The 20775-nt window shown below is 43.0% G+C and overlaps 2 protein-coding genes across 6 annotated transcripts in view; both read right to left on the reverse strand.

Annotated features, from left to right (window-relative positions):
• ZNF512 (zinc finger protein 512) overlaps positions 1 to 1540 on the reverse strand; it is a 32081-nt gene extending 30541 nt beyond the window's left edge. For 3 of the 5 annotated variants that reach the window (XM_082357616.1, XM_082357614.1, XM_082357615.1), the window contains exons 1-2: positions 1383 to 1540; positions 803 to 861 (exon numbers count right to left, since the gene is read on the reverse strand). In XM_082357616.1, the coding sequence (XP_082213742.1) occupies positions 803 to 861; positions 1383 to 1412 (89 nt within the window). In that variant the 5' untranslated portion in view covers positions 1413 to 1540. The remainder of the gene's footprint in view (positions 1 to 802; positions 862 to 1382) is intronic. The other 2 variants (XM_082357613.1, XM_082357617.1) reach the window with 2 other exon arrangements.
• Positions 1541 to 2022: 482 nt separating this feature from the next.
• Positions 2023 to 17001, reverse strand: SPATA31H1 (SPATA31 subfamily H member 1; the record flags this gene model as incomplete). Its single annotated transcript, XM_082357366.1, has 1 exon — positions 2023 to 17001. The coding sequence occupies exon 1, from the start codon at positions 16654 to 16656 to the stop codon at positions 2023 to 2025; it is 14634 nt and encodes a 4877-aa protein (XP_082213492.1). The 5' UTR covers positions 16657 to 17001.
• Between the last annotated feature and the right edge of the window lie 3774 nt (positions 17002 to 20775).

Below are 20775 nucleotides of genomic sequence, written 5' to 3' on the forward strand. Positions count from 1 at the left end.
TTCCTTCTGGCTAACTGTATTATTCCTTGACTTTCAAGTCTGTTTAGGAGTGATTTGCTCTGGCAACCTTTCCCTTCCAAACATCACTCCCCTTCCCAAAAGGCTATATTAAATTCCTGTTTAAAAACATTTCTTTACACTGTATTGTGTGGATCTCCTTGCCCAAATCGGTTAGACTGTTAGTTGTGTGCTTTTCACGTCTGTGTATCTAACCTACCACAGAGCTGGCACAAAGCAGATATTTAGTAAATATTGTATGAATGAATTAATCCCTTTCAATGAGTATCTCCTTAACAAGAATCTTTTTTGTATTAACAAATATGGAAAAGCTTAGCACATTCAGTAAACAATAAACCAGTCTTGAAGCCAAGTAGTTTGAAAATATAAGCATTTCTTACAGTCATTTTTATCAGTCCTTCCCAAGTTCATCAATGTATTCATGAGTACATATTTGATGTCTAAAGAAATGCACGGCTACACTGAGTCACACATCCCATTTTTCTTATAATTCGTACTTCTTTTTTTTTGGAAGCCAAGTTTTCCTCCCGCACACTAGGATTAGACTTGCACTGTCCAATCAGGTGGCCACTAGTCACAGGTGGCTATTTAAATTAATTAAAATACAACTTAAAATTCAGCTCCTCACTGACATAAGCCACATTTCAAGCGCTCAACAGTCATACGTGGCTAGTGGCTACAGTACTGGACAGTGCGGATACACAACATTTTCATCATCACGGGAAGTTCTATTGGACAGCGCTGGCGACACAATTATAAATGGATCGCACAAAACCTCACTTACTTCTTAGCTCCCACGATCCTCGTGCTCCTCTGCTGCTTAAAGGATGTGGGTCCCGGGGTCTAGCAAATTGCAAGCACATGAGTAAATGCTAGGGGCCTCTGAACCTTGACCACAAAAAGACGAATCCCCCTGTGCCAAGAAATGAAGCTCTCCCGGGGCTACTCCCTCAAACGGAAGAAGGCAAGACTTTTGACGAAAAATGTGCCGCCCTATCTTCCTACAGGGTCAAGGCAGGTGACAACACTAGAGCCTTCATCTCCCCCATTCTCAAAGCCCTGTCCTAGAAAGAGGCTCTAAAAGGGAGACAGAAAGCGAGGACAACGGATATGGGAGGCACTGGGGATGTAGAAAGAATAGAGACTAACGGCAATATGACGAGGAACTGAGTCCAAGGGGGTGGGGATCGGGCAGCAGAAGTCGGGGGAAAAACGAGGGGGCTGGTATATCTGACCTAGAAGGGTGGGGCCTGCGATGGGCTCTGATAAAACCAACTCTGAGCAGGGGACAAAAGCGAGGGACCGCGTGTGGCGGGCTCGACAGCGCTACCCCTAAAGCGTAACGGTCAAACCGAGAAACTCACGGCGGGCACTGCACCGAGTCTGGAAGACATCACTCCCTCTCCACGCCTAACAAATTCACCCAAGGGCTCCGGCCAGATCAACGCCACTTCCGCTCTCCTCTCCGCTCCCGGATGTGGAGTCGGCGCCGCGAGCCCCGTGTCGAAAGTCTACTTCCGCCTCTCAGCTTCCGAGGGGGCTGCGGCAGGGCGAGTCACATGACCAGGCCCCCACACCCCCGCCCCACACACACTTCCTCTGAGACCCCGCCCCGGGAGTGCGCTGTGGGACCCGGGAAACTGGGGGTTGGGGGTTGGAGCCTCTGCTTGGCCTCGGAGTCCGTCCGTCTCGTTCCCTCCGTTTGCACTACCTCTCCTGCCCCTCCACGCCCCCATGCTCCACCGGGCACGACGAGTGGTCTTTCTAGGTGCACAGGAAGGTCAATTATTACCCGTTTATTTATCTTAGGGAAATGACAGAGCCATTCCCGCCTTCCCTCCCTCCCTCCCCTCAGGTAGAGAGAAGTAGAAGCTCTTTCATTGCTGAGGGTGCAGGAAGTGGAAGCCAGTGGCTGAGCAGGAAAGAAGCCAGGAAAAGGCAACTTGGTGGAGACTTGAGCGAGGCAATGAATAACTGGGGCGGGTCTCTTTCTATCTTCTAGCGTCAGGCCTCCAAACTTGCCCTCCTTTGGGGTTTTTTGGTGTGGTCTCTAGGAGACATGTTTGAGTTACTCCTGAAATCTTTACCCAAACTATATCTGGGCCTCTCCCTAGGTGAGCTGTGCTTGAGTCTCTCCTTGAGGGGACTTTGGTGGCTCCTCTCAGAAGCACTGTGTCCTCTCCTCTCAGAGGGACTGCGACATCTCCTCTCAGAGGCCCTGCGGTGGCTCTTCTCAGAGGGACTGCGATGGCTCCTCTCAGAGGCCCTGCAGTGGCTCCTCTCAGAGGGACTGCGATGGCTCCTCTCAGAGGGACTGCGACATCTCCTCTCAGAGGCCCTGCGGTGGCTCTTCTCAGGGGGACTGCGACATCTCCTCTCAGAGGCCCTGCAGTGGCTCCTCTCAGAGGGACTGCAATGGCTCCTCTCAGAGGCACTTCGGTGGCCCCTCTCAGAGGGACTATATTGGCTCCTTCCAGAAGAATTCCATGGGATTCTTTCCCTACAGAAGCTGTGGTGGTTTCGTTCCTTGTGTGTGGACTTTTCTTTAAGGTGACTGTGTGAGGTTCTCTTCATAGGGGAACCATGTAAGGGTCTCCCTCCAGCGTAAACTCTGGTTCCTGGTTTGGAGTTCTTGGACTCCTGGCTAGAGATTTCATTTCTGTTAAAGTTTTTCTTAGCTCTGCTATTACTCTCATTTTGAACAGGACCCAAAGGCTGGCTGCTTGAGGTGTTTTTGAGAGTGGTACTTCTTTGGGAAACTATGGGCTTGGGCAGTTGTATAGGTCTGGGTTGGAAAGAGCTATTTCCTGTTGGTTGTTGAGCTGATCTGAATTGGTCTGTTTCTCCCCACAATGTGCTCTCCTCCTTAATGGTTGGGTCTGTTGACCTTAGCTTGAGAGTTGGCATCCTGTGTCTTTTGATATCTCTTGATAAGCAATAGTCTCTGGCTTTTTGTTTTGGAAGGTAGTTTTTGCTTGACCAGAAATAGTCTCGCCTTGTCCTGTCCTCAGGCTTCTGCCCAACCAAAGCCATAATTCTGTGTGCTGTTTGGAATGCCTGCTTTAGCCCCTGAAAAAGGAGTTGTATGAATTTTGGTTGGGAGGATTTCTTAGGTTGTCTTTTTAAAGAGGCGGTAGTTGTCTGAGACGCTCCACTCATCTTCCTTCTTAACTGGCTTGGTAATTCCTTAGAGGAATTAGGAGCCCACTTTTCATCCTGATTGCTTTCAGAGTCACTCTCTGATAGAGAGTGAACTTCAGTGAATTCATAGTGTCCAGGCTCTCTAATTTCTGTCTTTTCTACTAGGCCAGGGCTGCCACCTTGCCTTCGCCTGATGTGGACTTGTATAGGAGCAGGACACTGGGAAGACCCAGACTGGAAATCTATTGTAGAAGTAGGACTCTTGGAAGCTTGAGTATAGCCTTTAGCTTTCCTTAGTGATGTTGATCTAAGGCTCCTTGGTGTGATGGGTCTATCTCGTCTATGATACTTTGGGACTTGGGGTCTTTTCCCAGTTTGCAACCTAAAGCCAAGACGCAACCTGATCTCTCCATGGCCTTCAGGAGTGCTTACAAGGTGAAGCTGTGGATAGATAAGAAGGTAAGTTCCAAACGTGGCCTGTAATTTATGGCAGCAATTAAATCCTGAACATCGGCCACACTGTAGGCAGATAGGGTATTTTAGAACCAGACCTGAAGCTAAAGGTGGAGGTACGTTGGGGGGTATTTGACTCCTTAACAGTTTTGCTGCTATTTTTAGCTGCAGATCTTGTAGAAGCTGGAACTGTTCTGAGAAGTCAGACTTGGCCTGGGGAAGATAACTTGGCTTGAGGGAGTGTTGGGACTCAAAAATCCTTGTCTGTGAATCACTCTGTGAGTTCTCACTCTCTTCCACTGGAACAGAATCTCTCCTAGCAAAAAATATGTTGAAGGAAGACTCTGACTTTGCTGGGGCAGGAAGCTGACTCCCTGTACATGAAACAGGCATGTGCTGAATGACTTCCTGGGATATATCACAGGGCTTTGAGTTTGTTTTCTTTATTCTCACTCTAGTGCCAGAGTAGTGCTGTATTATGGAGGACATGGAGCCACGTGTCCACATCCTTAAGGCCATTCTTTTCTCATGACCATGGCATGAAGTATGTCTCTGAATGTAGTTTTTGACCACTGAAGGCTGAGAAATAGTACCTTGACCCTTCTCAAGCAGACTCTGGGAAAATTCCATCAATTCAACTGGAACCCCAAATAAATTCTGAATAGATTGACAGGTATCTGCAGTGGCTCTTTCTGTTAAAGATGTTTGAGAATAAAGCTTCCTTTCCATGCTAGTCCCCAAGACATTCCCCAGCGTTAGCATACTGGAGAGGTATTTTCTAGGTAGTCGCTGCCTCCAGGAGCGACTCTCCCAGACATTCCGTCGCCTGCCCAGGACAGGCCAGGTAAGGCCTCTTCGAGCCCCTGATCCTGCCTGGAAGATCCTAGATTTTACATGTTTTATGCTTTGCAACTTTGGTTCTGGAGTAGACGCCAAATATTTCACACCTTGTTGCTGTGATTCTGGAGACAAATTTGAAAATTTGACACTAGTCAACATTGGTCCTGGTATGAACTTCTTAGTTGACTCTGGTGCTGACACTACTGATTTCATACCTTGCAATCCTGAAGTCAACTCTTGGCAATTCATACCTTGTTGTTGGGACCCTGGTGTCAACTCTACAGATTTCACATTTTGAAGACATGGCTGTGGTGCAAAGACCTCAGATTTAACACATTGTGACCTGAGGCATGATGATGACCCTAAAGAATTCACACTTTGAGGTTGTAGCAATAGGTTTGACTTCATAGATTTCACATCTTGAGAACATGGCGCTGATACAGACACTACAGATTTCTGCCTGAGGCAAGAAATCAGTTTCTTAGAATTCACATCTTGAGGTTGTGGCTCCAGTTTCAACTCCAGAGATTTCCCATCTTGAAAACATGGCGCTGGTGCAAACACCACAGATCTTACACTCTGCGGCCTGAGGTGTGAAGGCAACTCCTCAGAATTCATACCTTGAGGATGTGGCTCTGGATTTAACTCCACAGATTTCACTTTTTGAAAACGTGGCTCTAGTGCAAACACGTTCCATTTCAAGTTCTGCAGCTCAAAGTCTGAAATCAATTTCGTAGAATTTGTACCACAAAGCAATGGCTCTTTGTTCATCTTCACAGACTTCATATCTTCAAGAAGTTGCTCTGGTAAAAATAACATAGGTTTCATACCTATGTTTAACTGAGGGCCCAAAGTGAACACAGACTGCACAACGTGTTGCTCTTCCCCAAGGTGGTTCACCAAAAATTGGACTTCCGGAAACTTTGTGTCTGGAGTTAACTCAGAAGATTTCACATCTTGCAAATGTGGTTCGGGGTTGAACAACATAGATTTTGTACCATGAGACTCTGGCCCGGGGTTCATTTCAGAGGGTTTCATGCCTTGCATCTGTGGCCCTGGATTAGACCTTATAGAATTTATGTATTGAAGTTCTGACCCTGAATTCAACCCAGTAGAACTCACACCTTGCAACTGTGCGCCAGAGTTGAACTTTGTTGAGATTATACCTTGAGACTTTGTCCCTGGAGTCAATTCACATTTTACATCGTGTAAATGCTGCACAGGACTGAACATAATAGATTTTATACCTTGAAGTTCTGGCCCCAGATTCAAATCAGAAGATCTCATACCTTTACATTTTGTCCCTGAAGTTAACTCAAGAGATTTTACACTTTGCAAGTGTGGCCCACATTTGCAACCCATAGAATTTAAACATTGTAATTTTGGCTCTGGATTCAACTCAGAAAAATTTGCACACTGCATCTGTGGCCCAGGGTAGCATTCTGTAGGTGCTACACTTAGAAACTTTGACTCTGGACTCAATTCAGATTTCTGACCTTGGCAATGTGGTCCAGGATTGAACACCATAGATGTCTCACATTGATTCTCTGTGCCTGGACTCGCCTCAGATCCCATATCTTGACATGTTTTCCCCGAAGTCAACTCAAAAGATTTTGCTCCTTGCAAGGGTGGTCCATGTTGGCACCCCATAGAATCTAAACATTGTAATTTTGGCTCTGGATTCAATTCAAAAGACTTTGCACACTGTATCTGTGGCCCAGGATTGCATTCTGTGGGTGCTACACTTAGAAGCTTTGACCCTGGACCCAATTCAGATTTCAGACCTTGGCAGTGTGGTCCAGGGTTGAACACCATAGATGTCTCACTTTGAATCTCTGTCCCTGAATTTAACTTAGAAGAATTCATGCCTTGAAGTTTTGAAACGGAATTTAATTCAGAAGAGTTTGTGCCTTGCAAATGTGGCCCAGGGTTGCATCCAGTAGAATTTACACACTGAAGTTTTGGTTCTGAAATGAATGCAGAAGAATTCACACCTTGCAAATAAGGCCCAATGCAGAGCACTTTAGATTTTCTACCTTGAAGCTCTGGACTAGGATTCAACCCAGAAGACTTTATATCTTGCACCTGTGACCCAGTGTTGAATGGCATATAATTTATACACTGACGCTGTGGCCCTGGATTCTGTTCAGAGCATTTCCCACCTTGTAATTTAGGCTTATGCTTGAATTCCAGAAATTGCTCATCTGGAAGCTTCATTTCTGTGCTCAACTCAGATTTTACCTCTTGCAACTGTGGTCCAGGATTGAACTCAAAATATTGAATACCTTGAAGCCTTGTTCCCAGACAAAAATCAGAAGATTTCACATCTTGCAACTGTTGGTCAGGATTGAATTCCAAAGATTTCACATCTTGAAGCTTTGTCCCTTTGCATAATTCTGAAGATTTTATATGTTGCGAATGTGTCCCAGGATTGAACACCATGACTTTTACACTTTGAAGTTCTGGCCATGGATTCAACTTGTCAGATTTCTCATCTTGCCACTGCTTTCTACCACTGATCTCAGACAATATTCCACTATGAATCTTTGATTCCAAGGCCAACTCAGAGGGTTTTGCAACCTGAAATTCTAGACCAGGGTTGACCTCTGTAGAGTTCATTAATTGAAGCTTTATATGTTCAGAAGATTTTGCACCTTGCAATTTTGCCTCAGGGTTGAATTCCATAGATTTCACACCTTGAAGGTGTGCCTCTGGTGTCAACATAGACAATTTCCTGTCTTGTAACTGTGGAGCTGAGTTAAACCCCAAAGATTTCACATCTTGTACCTTTGTACCAAGAGTCAATTCAAAAGGTTTCATATCTTGCCACACTGGCCTGGTGGTGAACTCCACAGATTCTCCACTTTGAAGCTTTGTCTCTGGTGTTAACTCTGAAGATGTCACACCTTGCAACCATGGAACAACAGATTTCAAATCTTGAAGCCTCCACTCTCGCATCAAATCAGATTTCTCACCCTGTCTCTGTGGTCCAGGGTTGAACTCCACTGATTTCACACCTTGAAGCTTCCTCCTCTGGGTTAAATCAGATTTCCCACCTTGTAACTTCAGTCCACAGTTAAACTCTAAGGATTTCACATCTTGAAGCTTTGTCTCTTGAATCAACTCAGAAAATTTTTTACTTTGTGTCTCTGGTCCAGAGTTGAACACCGATTTCGCTTTCTGAAGCTTTGTCCCTGGGATCACTTCAGAAGATTTCATAACTTGAAAGTGTGGTCTAGAACTTAACCGCTTAGATTTTACATCTGGAAGCTTTATACCCATGATCAGCTCAGAACACTTCATATCTTGTAAGTGTGGGCCTGAGTCCAACTCTACAGATTTCACACCTGGAAACTTCCTCCCCAGAGTCAAATCAGAAGATTTCTCACCTTGTAACTTTGGACTAGGTTTCAGTTCTACAGACTTCACACCTTGAAGCTTTTCCCTTGGGATAACTTCAGATGATTTCATACCCTGCAAGTTTGGTCCAGACCTGAAATTCGTAGATTTTACATCTTGAAGCTTTATATCTGTGATTAATTTGGAAGATTTCATATCTTCCAACTGTGGACCCGACTTGAATTCCACTGATTTCACTTTTTTAAGCTTTGTCCCCAGTATCAACTCAGAAGATTTCACACCTTGCAATGGTGGCGCAGATTTGGACTTCACAGATTCCACATCTTGAAACTTTGAGTCTGAGATTAATTTAGAAGATTTCACTCTTTGCAATTGTGGCTCAGAGTTGAACACGAATTTCACATTCTGAAGCTTTGATCCCAGAATCAGCTCAGAAGATTTCAGAACTTGCAACTGAGGACTGGGGCTGAATTCTTTATGTTTTACATCTTGAAGCTTTATCTTTGAGGTCCATCCAGAAGATTTCACACCTTGTAACAATGACCCAGGGTTGAAATCTGTAGATTTGACACCTTGAATCTTTGTCCCCACAGTCAATTTAGAAAATGTTGTACCTTGCAACTGTGAGTCAGAGATTAACTCAGTAAATTTCTTATCTTGGGACTTTGTCTCAAGTGGTGACTTAGAAGATTTTAGACCTTGCCACTGTGGCCCACTGTTGAAATCCTCAGATTTCACACCTTGAAGCTCTGTCTGAAGAGTCAACTCAGATGACTTCATACTTTTCAAGTGTAGTGGGGAGTTCAACTCTATAGTTTTATCACTTTGTAATTGTGACTCTTGGCTTAATACCCCAGATTTCACCTCAGGAAACTGTGGCTCTTTTGTAAGCAATACAGACTTCACACCTTGAAGCTGTGTTCCTGGGGATGACGGTAATGGTTTCACTTCTTGAAACCATGGTCCTGGGATCAACTTAGGAGATTTTCCATCATGCAAGTGAAGCCTAGATTTGAACATCATGGGTTTTATATCACAGAGCTTTGACTTGGAAGTCAGGTCACATGATTTCTTACTTCTAAACTGTAGACAAGGTTTCAAATTGAGACCTTGAGGCTGAGGTTCTTGGAGTGATGCCAAAGATTGTATACCTTGGAGCTTTGGCCTTGGAGTCAATACAGATGACTTTATATCTCTTAACTGTATCAAAGGTTTCAACTCTGCTGGTTTGACACATTGAGATTGCAACCCAAGATTTAGCAGAGATTTCACACCTTGAAACACTGGTGCAGGCATCCACTGAACAGTTCTCATACTTTCAAGCTGTGGCTTTTGGTTTAACTCCACAGTTTTCATACCTTGAAGCTGTGGCTCTGAGGTTGATGCCAAAAATTTTCCTTCTTGCCGCTGTGGTCCTGGGGATAACTCAGGAGTTTTCACACTCTGCGACTGTGGCCCAAGGTTGAACTTCATATATGTTGCACCTTGAATTTTTGGCCCCAGAGGCAATTCAGATGACTTCACATCTCTTAACTGTATTGAAGATGTCAACTCTACAGATTTGACACCTTGAGATTGTGACTCAAGATTTAACCCTACAGATTTCACACCTTGGAACTCAGGTCCTGGTATCCACTGAATACATCTCATACTTTCAGGCCTTGGCTCCTGTTTTAACTCAACAGTTTTCACACCTTGAAGTTGTGGCTCTGAAGTTGACTTTGAGGATTTCACTTGTTGCAGCTGTGGTCCTGGGGTCAACTTGGGAGACTTTATACTTTGCAACTGTGGTTCAAGTTTGAACTCTTTAGATTTTACACCTTGAATATTTGATTCTGGAGTCAATTCAAATGATTTCCTACCTTTCAACTCTAACTGAAAGTTGGGATCTACTAATTTTCTCTCTTTAAATTTTAGCTCTGGAGTTAACTCCCAAGACATCCCATCTTCTGACTTAGACCCTCTCTTCAGTGGCTCTGAATTCACACATTGCTGCTCTGGTGAGATTACAGATATCTCACCAACCTGTTTTGGCCCAGGAGTTAAATTCACAAGTTCCATCTCTTGAAGCTGTTGCCTCGGGGCTAAATCCACAGATTTTACTCCTTGAAACTTTTGTCTTCTGGTTGCAAACGCAGATTTTACTGCCTGCTTCTTTAGCCTTGGGGTCAACTTCACAGATTTTACAAATTGCAGCTCTGGATCTGGAGTCTTCTCTACAGGTTTTAAACTTTGAGGATTTGAACGTGGGGTTATCTCCAAAATTTTCACATCTTGCATTTGTGGCTCGGTAGTCAATTCCTGAGGTTTCATACCTTGTAGTTGAGGCCCTTGGAGCAATGACCTTGGTGCAAAAAACACAGAATTCTCATCTTGCATCCTTTGTCCAAGTTTCAATTCCACAGCTTTCACATCTTGCAGTTGTATCCTTGGGACCAACGTCACAGTTTTTAATCCTTGATTTCTTGAACCCAGAGCCAACTCATCAGATTCCACACCTTGAAGCTTGGAATCTGAGGTGAGTTTCACAGATTTGACGTCTTCTATCTGTGGCCCTGAGGTTATCTCCACAGACTTCTTAACTTCCAGCTGTGGACTTGGGGTTAGCAACGTAGATTTCATACCTCTTGGACATTGTCCTGGAGTTAAGGCCACAGAGTTCACATCTTTCAACTCTGACTCTGAGATCAACAACTCAGATTTCAAATCATGAAGTTTTGAGCCTGGGGTCACCTCTACCGGTTTCACATCTCCCACCTGTGGCCCAAGGGTTAACACTGTAGATTTGACATTTCCCAGTTGTGGCTTTGATGTTAACTGCATAGATTTCATACTTCCCAAATGTGGCCCTGGTGTTAACTCCACAGATTTCGTATCTTCCAGCTGTGGCTCTGGCATTAGCGCCTCAGATTGTAAACCTTGAAGCTTTGAGATTGGGATCCACTCTACAGGTTTTACATCTTGCAACTGTGATCCTTGGATCAATTCAGAAGATTTCACAACTTGTAACCGTGGTCTTCTGGTCAACTCAGAGTAGTTTACACTTGGCAACTGCGGTCCAGGAGTCAACTCCATAGATTTTGCATCTGGTATCTGTGGCTCTGAGACTAATTTATATGAAATGTCACCTTCAAAGCTTGATATGTGGTCTACTGCCACACATTTTACACCTTGAAACAGTGGCTCTGGTACTAACATCTCAGGCTTAACCCCTTGCTGCTCAGGTCCTGGGGTCAACTTCATAGATTTTACTCCTTGCATCTTTGGCTCTGGAGTGAACTCAAAAAATTTCACATATTGTTGTTGTTGCGCTGAGTTTAACTCTGAAGATTTCACACCTTGAGGTTGAGTTCCTGATGTCAGATCACAAAATTTGACATCTTGTAGCCATGGCACCACCTGTTTCACACCTTGAAGCCCTGGAGACATCTTTGCTGATTTAGAATCTTGAAGCCCTAACTCTAGAGTCGTCTCCACAGCAGTCACACTATGAAACAGTGGTCCTGGGGTTTGCTCCCCAGATTTGACACCTTGAAGCTTTGGCCCTGAAGTCAATTCAGAAAATTTTACATCTTGCTGCCCTGGCCCTAGGTTCAGTTCCTCAGATTTCACATCTTGAAATTGTAGTTTTGAGGTCAGTTTGACAGATTTCAAGCTGTGAAACTGTGATCCTTCAACAGACAGAACAGATTTCATATTTTCAACTGGGAGCCCTTGACTTAACTGCAAAGATGTCTCTGTTACAAATCCTACGGACTTTATGTCTTGAAGCTGTGTTCCTGGTATAAACTGCACATGTTTGAAACCTTGATGCTTTGGTTCTGGGGTCAAATCAGAAAATCTGATATTTTGCAAGCATGGTCCTGAATTTAGTTCCATAAATTTCATACTTTGAGGTTGTGATTCTGCAGTCAACTGTACAGATACAACACTTTGATGTTTTGGTCCTGGGATAAAATCTGACAATTTTATTTCTTGCACTGGGAAAGCTGGGGTCAATTCATCAGATTTCACACCATGATGTGGAGACCCTGAGATTAAATCTATAGGTCTTTCTCCTTGAAGTGGCAGCTCTGGAGATAACTCTGAAAATCTTGCACTATGCAGCTGTGGCCCTTGGAACTGTGCCTCCTTACTCAATTCCTCTGATATCATGCTTTGTAGCACTGGCTCTTGTATTGGCTTCTCTGATTCTACCACTCTGGTAGTAGTTGACTGTTGAATTAAATTAACATATTTCACATCTTGTAATTTTGGCTCTGGCTCCAACTGCCTAGACTTTACTCCCTGGAGCTGTGGCTCTGGGGTCAACTCCATAACATGTGGTTTTCGTCCTGTAATAAACTGTTTAGATCCTACCACTAATGGGGATGACTCAGAGGTTAACTTCACATATTTCAAATTTTGCAGTAGTGGCTCTGATTTCTCATATTGCATCCCTGGTCCTAAAGTCAACTCCAGAGATCCTTTTTCTGAATATGTTGCTACTGGTATTACCTCCTGGATGTTTTCAACTGGAAATGTTGCCAACCCCACAGTTTCTGTGTTTTCATATTCTGACCTTAGGGGTATCTCTGATGACTCTGTAACTTGAAGATGTGGCTTTAGAGGAGTCATTCCTGTATATTCTCTAACTTGACCTGTTGGTTTTTGTGTTATTGCTACTTGGGGCAAAGCCTCAGAAGTCAGCCTCACAGTTTCTGTATCTTGATAGCCTTGACCTAGAGTCATCTCTGAAAATTTTTGAAAATGTGGCCTAGGCATCACCCCAGCAGTTTTCAAGACTAGCTGTGGGATCAGTTTCACAGATTCTTCCTCTTGTGGGCAGATCTCAGCAGCTAACTCTGCAGGCTCTGTGTCTTGATGCCTTGGTCTGGAAGTTAGACCCACAGATTTCAGTCCTTGTAAATGTGGTTCCATGGTCACTTTCCTTGATTCAACATGCTGTAACTGTGTCTCAGGAATTAACCTACTAGATTCTTCCAGTGGCACGTGTAAATCCACAAAATTATTATCATGCATTAATGGCCCTAGAGTCAACTCCTCAGGTTTTATACTTTTGGACTGTGGTTCTAAGGTCAATGGCACAGATTTCACATTTTGAAATTGTGGTTCCAAGATCAACTCCTCATAGTTCATAACTTCTGAATATGGTCCTAGATTCAGATGAACAAACTTCATACCTTGGGACTCTGGGGTCAACATCTTTGATTTCATACTTTGCATCTCTGATCCTGGTACCAACTCTAAAGATTCTTGTATTGTGTGCTGTGACACTGGAGTATCCCCCATGGCTTTTACACTTTGGAACATTGGCTCAAGAGTACCTTGGAATGACATTGAGTTCATCTGCATAAATTCTGAAGCTTGGCTCAGTGGCCCTGGGGTATTTCCTAAAGATGATTGTATCAACCCCCTAGATTCTTTTGCATGGTGACAAGTGTCAGAGGTAAACTTTGCTTCTGTTTCTGGATATGCTGGCTCTGAGATCATCCTTAAAGATTCTGAAGCTTGATGCCATGGGGTCAATCCTTCAGGTTCTGTGACTTGATGGTTCGGTTTGAGGTTCAACTCTACAGATTTTACTGCTTGAATGTGTGCTCCTGGGATCAGTTCCTCATATTTCATGTCTTCTACCTGTGTCTCAGGAATCAACCTCCTACTTTCTACCATTTGAGGAGTTTTCACATCTTCAAGCAATGGTACTGGAGCTGTCTCCTCAGATCTTATATCTTGTAACCATGGCTTTGGGGCAAACTCCACAGATTTCATATCTTCTTGTACTGGTCTTAGAGTCAACTCCACGGTTTTTATACCTGGAAACTCTGATGGTAGGGCCAAATGAACATATTCCATACCTTGCAACTGTGAACTGGGGGCCAAATCTATAGATTCCCTACTTTGCAACTGTGGTGCTGGGACTAACTCAGCAGGTTTTTCATTTTGTTGTTGTGGTCCCAGGGTCAATTGGATAGATTTCACACCATGAAGCTGAGACCCTCGGGCTGACTGCACAGATTTCTCACTTTGCAGCTGTGGTATGGAGGCCAACTCATCAGGTTTTATACTCTGCAGTTGTAGTTCTGGGGCCAATTCTATAGAGTTCACAGTTGGGATCAGCTGTCCATATTTTACCATTTGTGGAATTGAACCTGTGGTTATGTCTATAGATTTTGTATTTTGCAACTCTAGTCCCAAGATCAGTTTCCCAGATTTCAAATTTTGCAATCCTGGGGATAACTTCATAGAATCCATAACATTAAATTGTGGCATTGGCTTCATCCCCATATACTTCACATCTTGAAGCAGTGATGAATCTTGTAGCATTTCTGTAGATTCTGTGACTTGAGGCAGTGGCTTTTGGCTCATTCCCATAGATTCTGTACCTTGACCCAGTGACCTTGGGATTGTCCCTAAAGATTCCATCATTTGATGGTGTGACTGTGTCACCGCTACAGATTTCTCCATTTGTAGCCAGGTGTCAGATGTCAAACCCGTAGTTTCTGTGACGTGATGGCTTTGCCTTGGACTCATCTCTGAATACTCCAGAATTTGATGCCTTGGGGTCAACCTTGAAGACTCCATGACTTGATGAGGTGGTCCTGGGGTTAATGCCATAGATTCTGTGCTTTGATGATGTGGTTGTGGAGTCATTCCCTCAGAGTCTAGCACTTGAATGCATGACTCAGGAGTTGACTCCAGAGATTCCTTGGCTTGAGATATTAGCCTTGGGGTCAAATCCTGAGTTTCTACAACTTGTGACTGTGGTGCTATGATCATTCCCATGGGTGACCCCAGTGCTGTTGGAGTTACCTTTAGAGAAGGTATGGATTGTTGTGATGGCATTGGAATCAATTCTACCAATTCCATGATTTTAGGTGGTAGCTGTGGAGGTAAGCCCACAGATTCTACCATTCCACGTGGACCAATAGTAGTAGGAGAGCTAGAAGAAGTCAAACCATCTGATTGAGTTGCCCTTGGGGTCAAATTTGCAATTTGAGACTGTGTGTCTGGAGTCAAACCCCCAGATTCTATAACATGTGACTGTGTTGGTGGAATTATCCCCATGAAATCCATAGCTTGTAATAGTGTCACTGGAGTTACTTCCAGGTAATCCTTCACTTGATGCAATGGCCTGGCGATCATTTCAGGTGATTTTACATTTTGACATATTGGCCCTGGAGTAATCTTCAGTGGTTCTATGACTTGACTTTGTGGCCTTGATGTTACGTCCACTGATTCCATAACTTTATGCTGTGGCCCTGGGGTCATTTCCACAGTTTCCATGACTGCATGTCGTAGCCTTGGACTCATCTTTCCTGGTTGTATGACTTGCTGGTCCAACAATGTGGTCCTTTTCATTGACTCCATGACTTGATATTGCATCCTTGGGGTCATTCCCATTGACTGTATGATAGGTGGATGTGATTTTTTAATCATCCCCATAGAATCCATGACTTGAAGCAATGCTATAGGAGTTACCTTCACATTGCCTGTGACTTGATTCTGCTGTCTTGAGGTCATCTTCCTTGATTCCATAACTTGCTGCTGAGATCCTGGGGTTACCTCCACTGATTTAATGACTTGATATGCTGGGTTTTGGCTTACACTCACTGTTTCCGTGGCTTCCATTGGTTTCACGACTTCATTTGGTGGCCGTGGGAACAAACCCACAGTTTCTATCACTTCTGACTGTGATTCTGGAATCATCCCCATTGAATCCATGACTTGAAGTAATGCCAGTGGAGTAACCTTTATGCTATCTCTGACTTGATATGGTAGCTGTGGGGTCAGCTCCACGTTAGTCACTTGGGTCTTATGCTGCTGTATCCTTTTTTCTGGAAGATCTATGACCCTCTGCTCTACACTAAGCTCTAACACACGTTTTGGGTCCTTTGGCAGTAAAGTCGTTTCCTCTTGAGCTATGTCAACTCCTAAACTTTTGGGAGGTGGAGTGCCCATTGATGTCATTAAGGGCCTGGATCCAAGGATTTGAGGGCCATCCCCAGGTTGTGACTGCTTACCTGGGATAAGAGTCTGTGAAATTTTTGTTTCTGTTCTGTTTAATCCAGATTCCACTCCAACGTTCATGTGAAGCTGAAATGATGGAAGGTCTGGGGATTCATTGTTGATATTATGCTCAGTGCTTTGATGAATGGGCATAGATAAGTGGATTTGAGGTTTCTCTGGTTCAGGGACTCCTCCTTGTATCTCAGTTAAATAATTCAGCATTGCCCATGATTCCCTCACAGGCAGAGGCACTGTTTGTTCCTGCAAAGTACAAACCTTCCAAGCCATATGTCCCTCTAACTCCCGCCTAGCCAAAGGAGAGAGCTGGAATGGAGCTGACCCTGGCAGTAGTGGTCTCTCTTTGAAAATTGCATTTGGTCTATGATCTGACGTCAAATGACTCTTGCTCCTTCTCTCATCCTTTGTTTTCTCTTCTTGTTTGTGGAGATTTGGGGATTCAAAAAGAGAGTTGATAAAAGTGCTTTGAGGTCTTAAGGATGAAAGAGCTGCCGAATTCTGAAAAAGTTTTGATTTCCCAAGCTCTGAGAGCCTAAAAGAAGGCAGGGATGTGCTTTGGTTCCTGAACACAGGAGGAGGTTGATTTTGAGGTAAAATAGGTAAACTGTGGCTCCAGAGTTGACAAGTTGTTCCTTCAGAAAAGACAGGAAGGTGAGACAGGCTGGAGTCGTAGGATGATCCAGAGGAGATGCTACTGTCAGAAGAATGTTTTGCCTTCTTACAGTCACAACAGGGTAGAACAGGCTCCTGAGCCACAAAGACAGAGGAGGTGGAAGAAGAAATCATATCCTGTGGTTCAGGCAAACCCAATTCCATAAGACTTGATCTAAGAAATAAAGAGAAAAGTTTCTATTTGTTTTGAAACAGGAAAAGGAAAAGTAGGAAAAGGGAAAGATAATGGCCATTTCAAATGCAAAATAATGTGGACTGAGGGAAAACAAACAAACAAAAAAAGGTTGCTTTTCCCAACATCAATTACTTATTTATGGAAAGAATTCCTCCACCAGGACAAAGGGAGGCATTTGTCTCCATTCCAATCAGAAATGATTCACAGACCAGTGGTTCTTAAACTTTGTTCGAACCCAGAACTTCCCCCACTACCAAAACTAATTAACTAACCATCTTTCTTCTCCCTCTCCTTCTCCCTCCCTCCCTCCTTCACTCTCTTCCTTCCTCCCTCTTAAAAGCTCTACCACCTTCAACCCCAACCCAGAAACTACTTGACCTTGCACTTTCCAGGTGTTGGACGATCTGTTGAAGACTCCTGTCCATTAACCAGCATACATATTCCTGGGACCACCCCATAGGGAGTCCTGAAAAGCTGGATGCAACAGAGTATGTCAGTGTAATTGAAGTGATATTAAAGTACTGGTAAGGAAAACAATAAGAAGAGAGACTTAGAAAGGATACAGCTATCATAGCGAGGGAAGTAAAACAGAGTCCGAGGTATCTTACTCCTAACTTTTATAGAATTTATCAGTAGGGTAGGCTGAAGAGAGAAAGAATAGACACAGCGAAGATTGACTTTACTCACCCTGTCAGGTTAGCTTCAGTGCAACCCATCCTGAGATTGTCTTCCCACTGTGGATCTGGAAGTAGAGGTAAAGAATCTATTAGCGTTATGACTATTGACATTACCTTAGTTCAACCCCTTCATTTTGCAAATAAGGAAACAAAAACAAAGCCATGCCTAAGATCATAAAGCTAATTAGTGGTAGAGCTCAGATTTAACCTAGATCTCATTTTGTTTGTTTGTTTTTTTAAGCTGTAGGATGCTGTCTTCAGCATATAGTAGATGTACCCATTGGAAAGAGCAGGAATAATCATGATAGGGAGATGGAGTGGGGTAAACAGAGGAATACATATCTCTGGAGGAAAAGATATGTATTATCCAGTGTCTATGCTAGAGAAAAAAGGTACCAAAACTTCCCGCACCAAACTCTTGGTAGTTACCCCTTCTTTGTTCTTCAGTCTCACCATGTTTCTTTCCTGATACTTTGAGCTTTGCACAAAAAGAGATTAGGAAAGGAAGTATGAGGATAGGAAGCATGGAAAGAATTATGGAGCCATTTACATTTCTTTGGAAGTGGAGATGCTAGAAAGAGTAGGACTATTTCTTTCATTTACATAGTCCAACCTTCTTCCTTCCACCTGCTATTAAAGGTTAGAGTCTTAAAGCAGACCCCACAGTTGATTTGTCGTTAGCCTTGAACTGAATAGGATCTTTCTGACCTGTGAATTTCTGGATCTTTTTCAGTTTATGCTGCTTTGAAGTCTAGAAAGGAACAAAAAGAAAAAAGAAAATCAGGTAGTACTCTAGATTAGAGACTTTATTGACAGCGCACTTCATCTCATAGACATAAATATTGATATTGTTGGCATCCATAACCACAGCAACAGTTATGTCATTCATTTATTCATGGATCATTTATTGAGTACTTACTAAGTTCTCAGTATTGTGTAGGGTGCTGGAACTGTAGAGATAAATATGATCCCTGTGTTCTAGGAACTTACACTAGTAGGGAAAATAGATGTCTAAACAGATAAATTACAATACCATGTGGTAAATGCTGTAACAGAAATATAAGTGTGGGGCTTCCCTGGTGGTGCAGTGGTTAAGAATCCACCTACCAATGCAGGGGACACGGGTTCAATCCATGGTCCGGGAAGATCCCACATGGCGCGGAACAACTAAGCCCGTGCTCCACAACTACTGAGCCCGCGAGCCACAACTACTGAAACCCATGTGCCACAACTACTGAAGCCCGCATGCCTACAGCCCCTGCTCTGCAACAAGGGAAGCCACCACAATGAGAAGCCCACGCACCACAACAGAGAGTAGCCCCTGCTAGCCACAACTAGAGAAAGCCTGTGTGCAGCAACGAAGACCCAACGCAGCCATAAATAAATAAATAAAATAAATCTATATATAAAAAAAAAGAAATATAAGTGTGAGGGAATAAAGAGAACAGTGATTAACTGCCTGGGAGAGAAGGGAAGAATTCCTCAAGAAGTTGCCATTTGTACTGGAGTATGAAGAATCAACAGAAGGTTTTTAGGTGAAGAAAGGGCATTCCAGGCAAGTGGGAACATCACTGAGAAGATTAGAGCATCATGATTGTTAGGTGCACTTTTGCTAAGTAGTGAGAGATGAAGCTAAAAACATAGGTGGAAGCCAGATTATGCCAGATTATTTGGGATTTTTATTTTATCCTGCAGGTCAGAATTTCCCATCCAGTAGTTAATAAAATCCTGGGGTTTCTGCAAGGGTGTTCCAGGTCATTTTAAAGGCATAAATGACATTTGTTACAATTTCAAATAAAACTTTTTTTATTTCTTCCCTTTATATTAGGACATCAGTCTCTGAAGGTATATTAAAAGAGCCTACACAACAATTAGTAGGGAATTCATGAACATGCTCATGATGCAGTAGGCCAGTAGTAGAATAACCCTAGCTGCAGTGGTAGTTTTGAACTTTGGACAGTTTTAAATTGATTTTGTACTTAGTCATATATTATTTAATTTATGTCCATAATGGACTGTTGATTAAAAACATAAGCAAAAGGAAAACTGATGTTGAAATACAGGTTGATGTATTTACAAATGATCTTTCTATATATTTATCTCAAAATGATCTCTACATATCATAGACCTAAATAATCTCCCACTAGAAAACACTTGGGAATGCTGAATAAAATACAACAAACATCTTTTTAAATGCAGAATGTAGCTCCTTAAGAAAGTAAGGGAAATCTCCAGGTCAAAAAGCAGAAGAGGCTTCCCTGGTGGCGCAGTGGTTGAGAGTCCGCCTGCCAATGCAGGGGACACGGGTTCGAGCCCTGGTCTGGGAAGATCCCACATGCCACGGAGCGACTAAGCCCGTGCGCTACAACTACTGAGCCTGCGCGTCTGGAGCTTGTGCTCTGCAACAAGAGAGGCCGCGATAGTGAGAGGCCCGCGCACCGCGATGAAGAGTGGCCCCCACTTGCCGCAACTAGAGAAAGCCCTCTCACAGAAACGAAGACCCAACACAGCCATGAATGGATAGATAAATAAATAAATTAATTAATTAACAACAACAACAACAACTGAGTCTCATCCAATGCAAAAAAATAAAAATAAAAAATAAATTAAAAAATAAAAAAAGCGCCTCTATTGGACATACTAGACCTGTTTAAAAAAAAAAAATCAGAAGAAAACTGAAAAACAAGAGTGGAAACTAGTTGAGACTTCAATGCCCTAGGTCATTTGCAGTGTCAGCCACTGAGGGACTTAGGTTAACAGTAAGGTGGGGACAAAGATAAGGCCCATGTGAAGTGGGTATTTAAATGAGACCCCAGGAAAAAAAGCCAGGCTTGTCAAATTGCTACACACTTGGTAAAAAGGTGGCTAGAAAAATATCTGCTCACCAGACAAGGAAACTTGAACTCTGGGTGGGAAAAAAAGTCTTCTATGAAATTTTTAACCAAGAGTCTATCCTCATACTGGTTTGAAATTCTAATTTATATTCCTTGTGTAGTCAGGAACCCTCAAACTGAAAATAAATTTGGTCCTGGGCTGATAATGCCCCTAGGGCAAAAGGCAAAATAAATATAAATCTTGAAAATTGAAGTAGAAGAGGAAAGAGAAGAAAAATAGTTTGAATAACTATATTAATAAATGTGAAATGCCTAATGCAATAGTTAAATTCTTAGAAAAAATATAAAATATAAAAAGTGGGCAAAAAGAAATAGATCATTTGAGTAGACCAATAAGCATGCAAGCAATTGAAATGATAATCAAAGACATTATCCATCAGAGGTAATGAAAGAATTCACCAAGGTTTCTGAATACCAGAAAAACTTATAAATGTCAATAGCATTTCTCTACTGAAGCAAAAAAACTAGAAAAATATAATTTTAAATATGAAAGATATTTTCCACAATAGCAATAAAA

The sequence above is a fragment of the Balaenoptera borealis genome (assembly GCF_965194805.1).
Source record: "Balaenoptera borealis genome assembly, chromosome: 15".
In the NCBI taxonomy this organism is placed as follows: domain Eukaryota; kingdom Metazoa; phylum Chordata; class Mammalia; order Artiodactyla; family Balaenopteridae; genus Balaenoptera; species Balaenoptera borealis.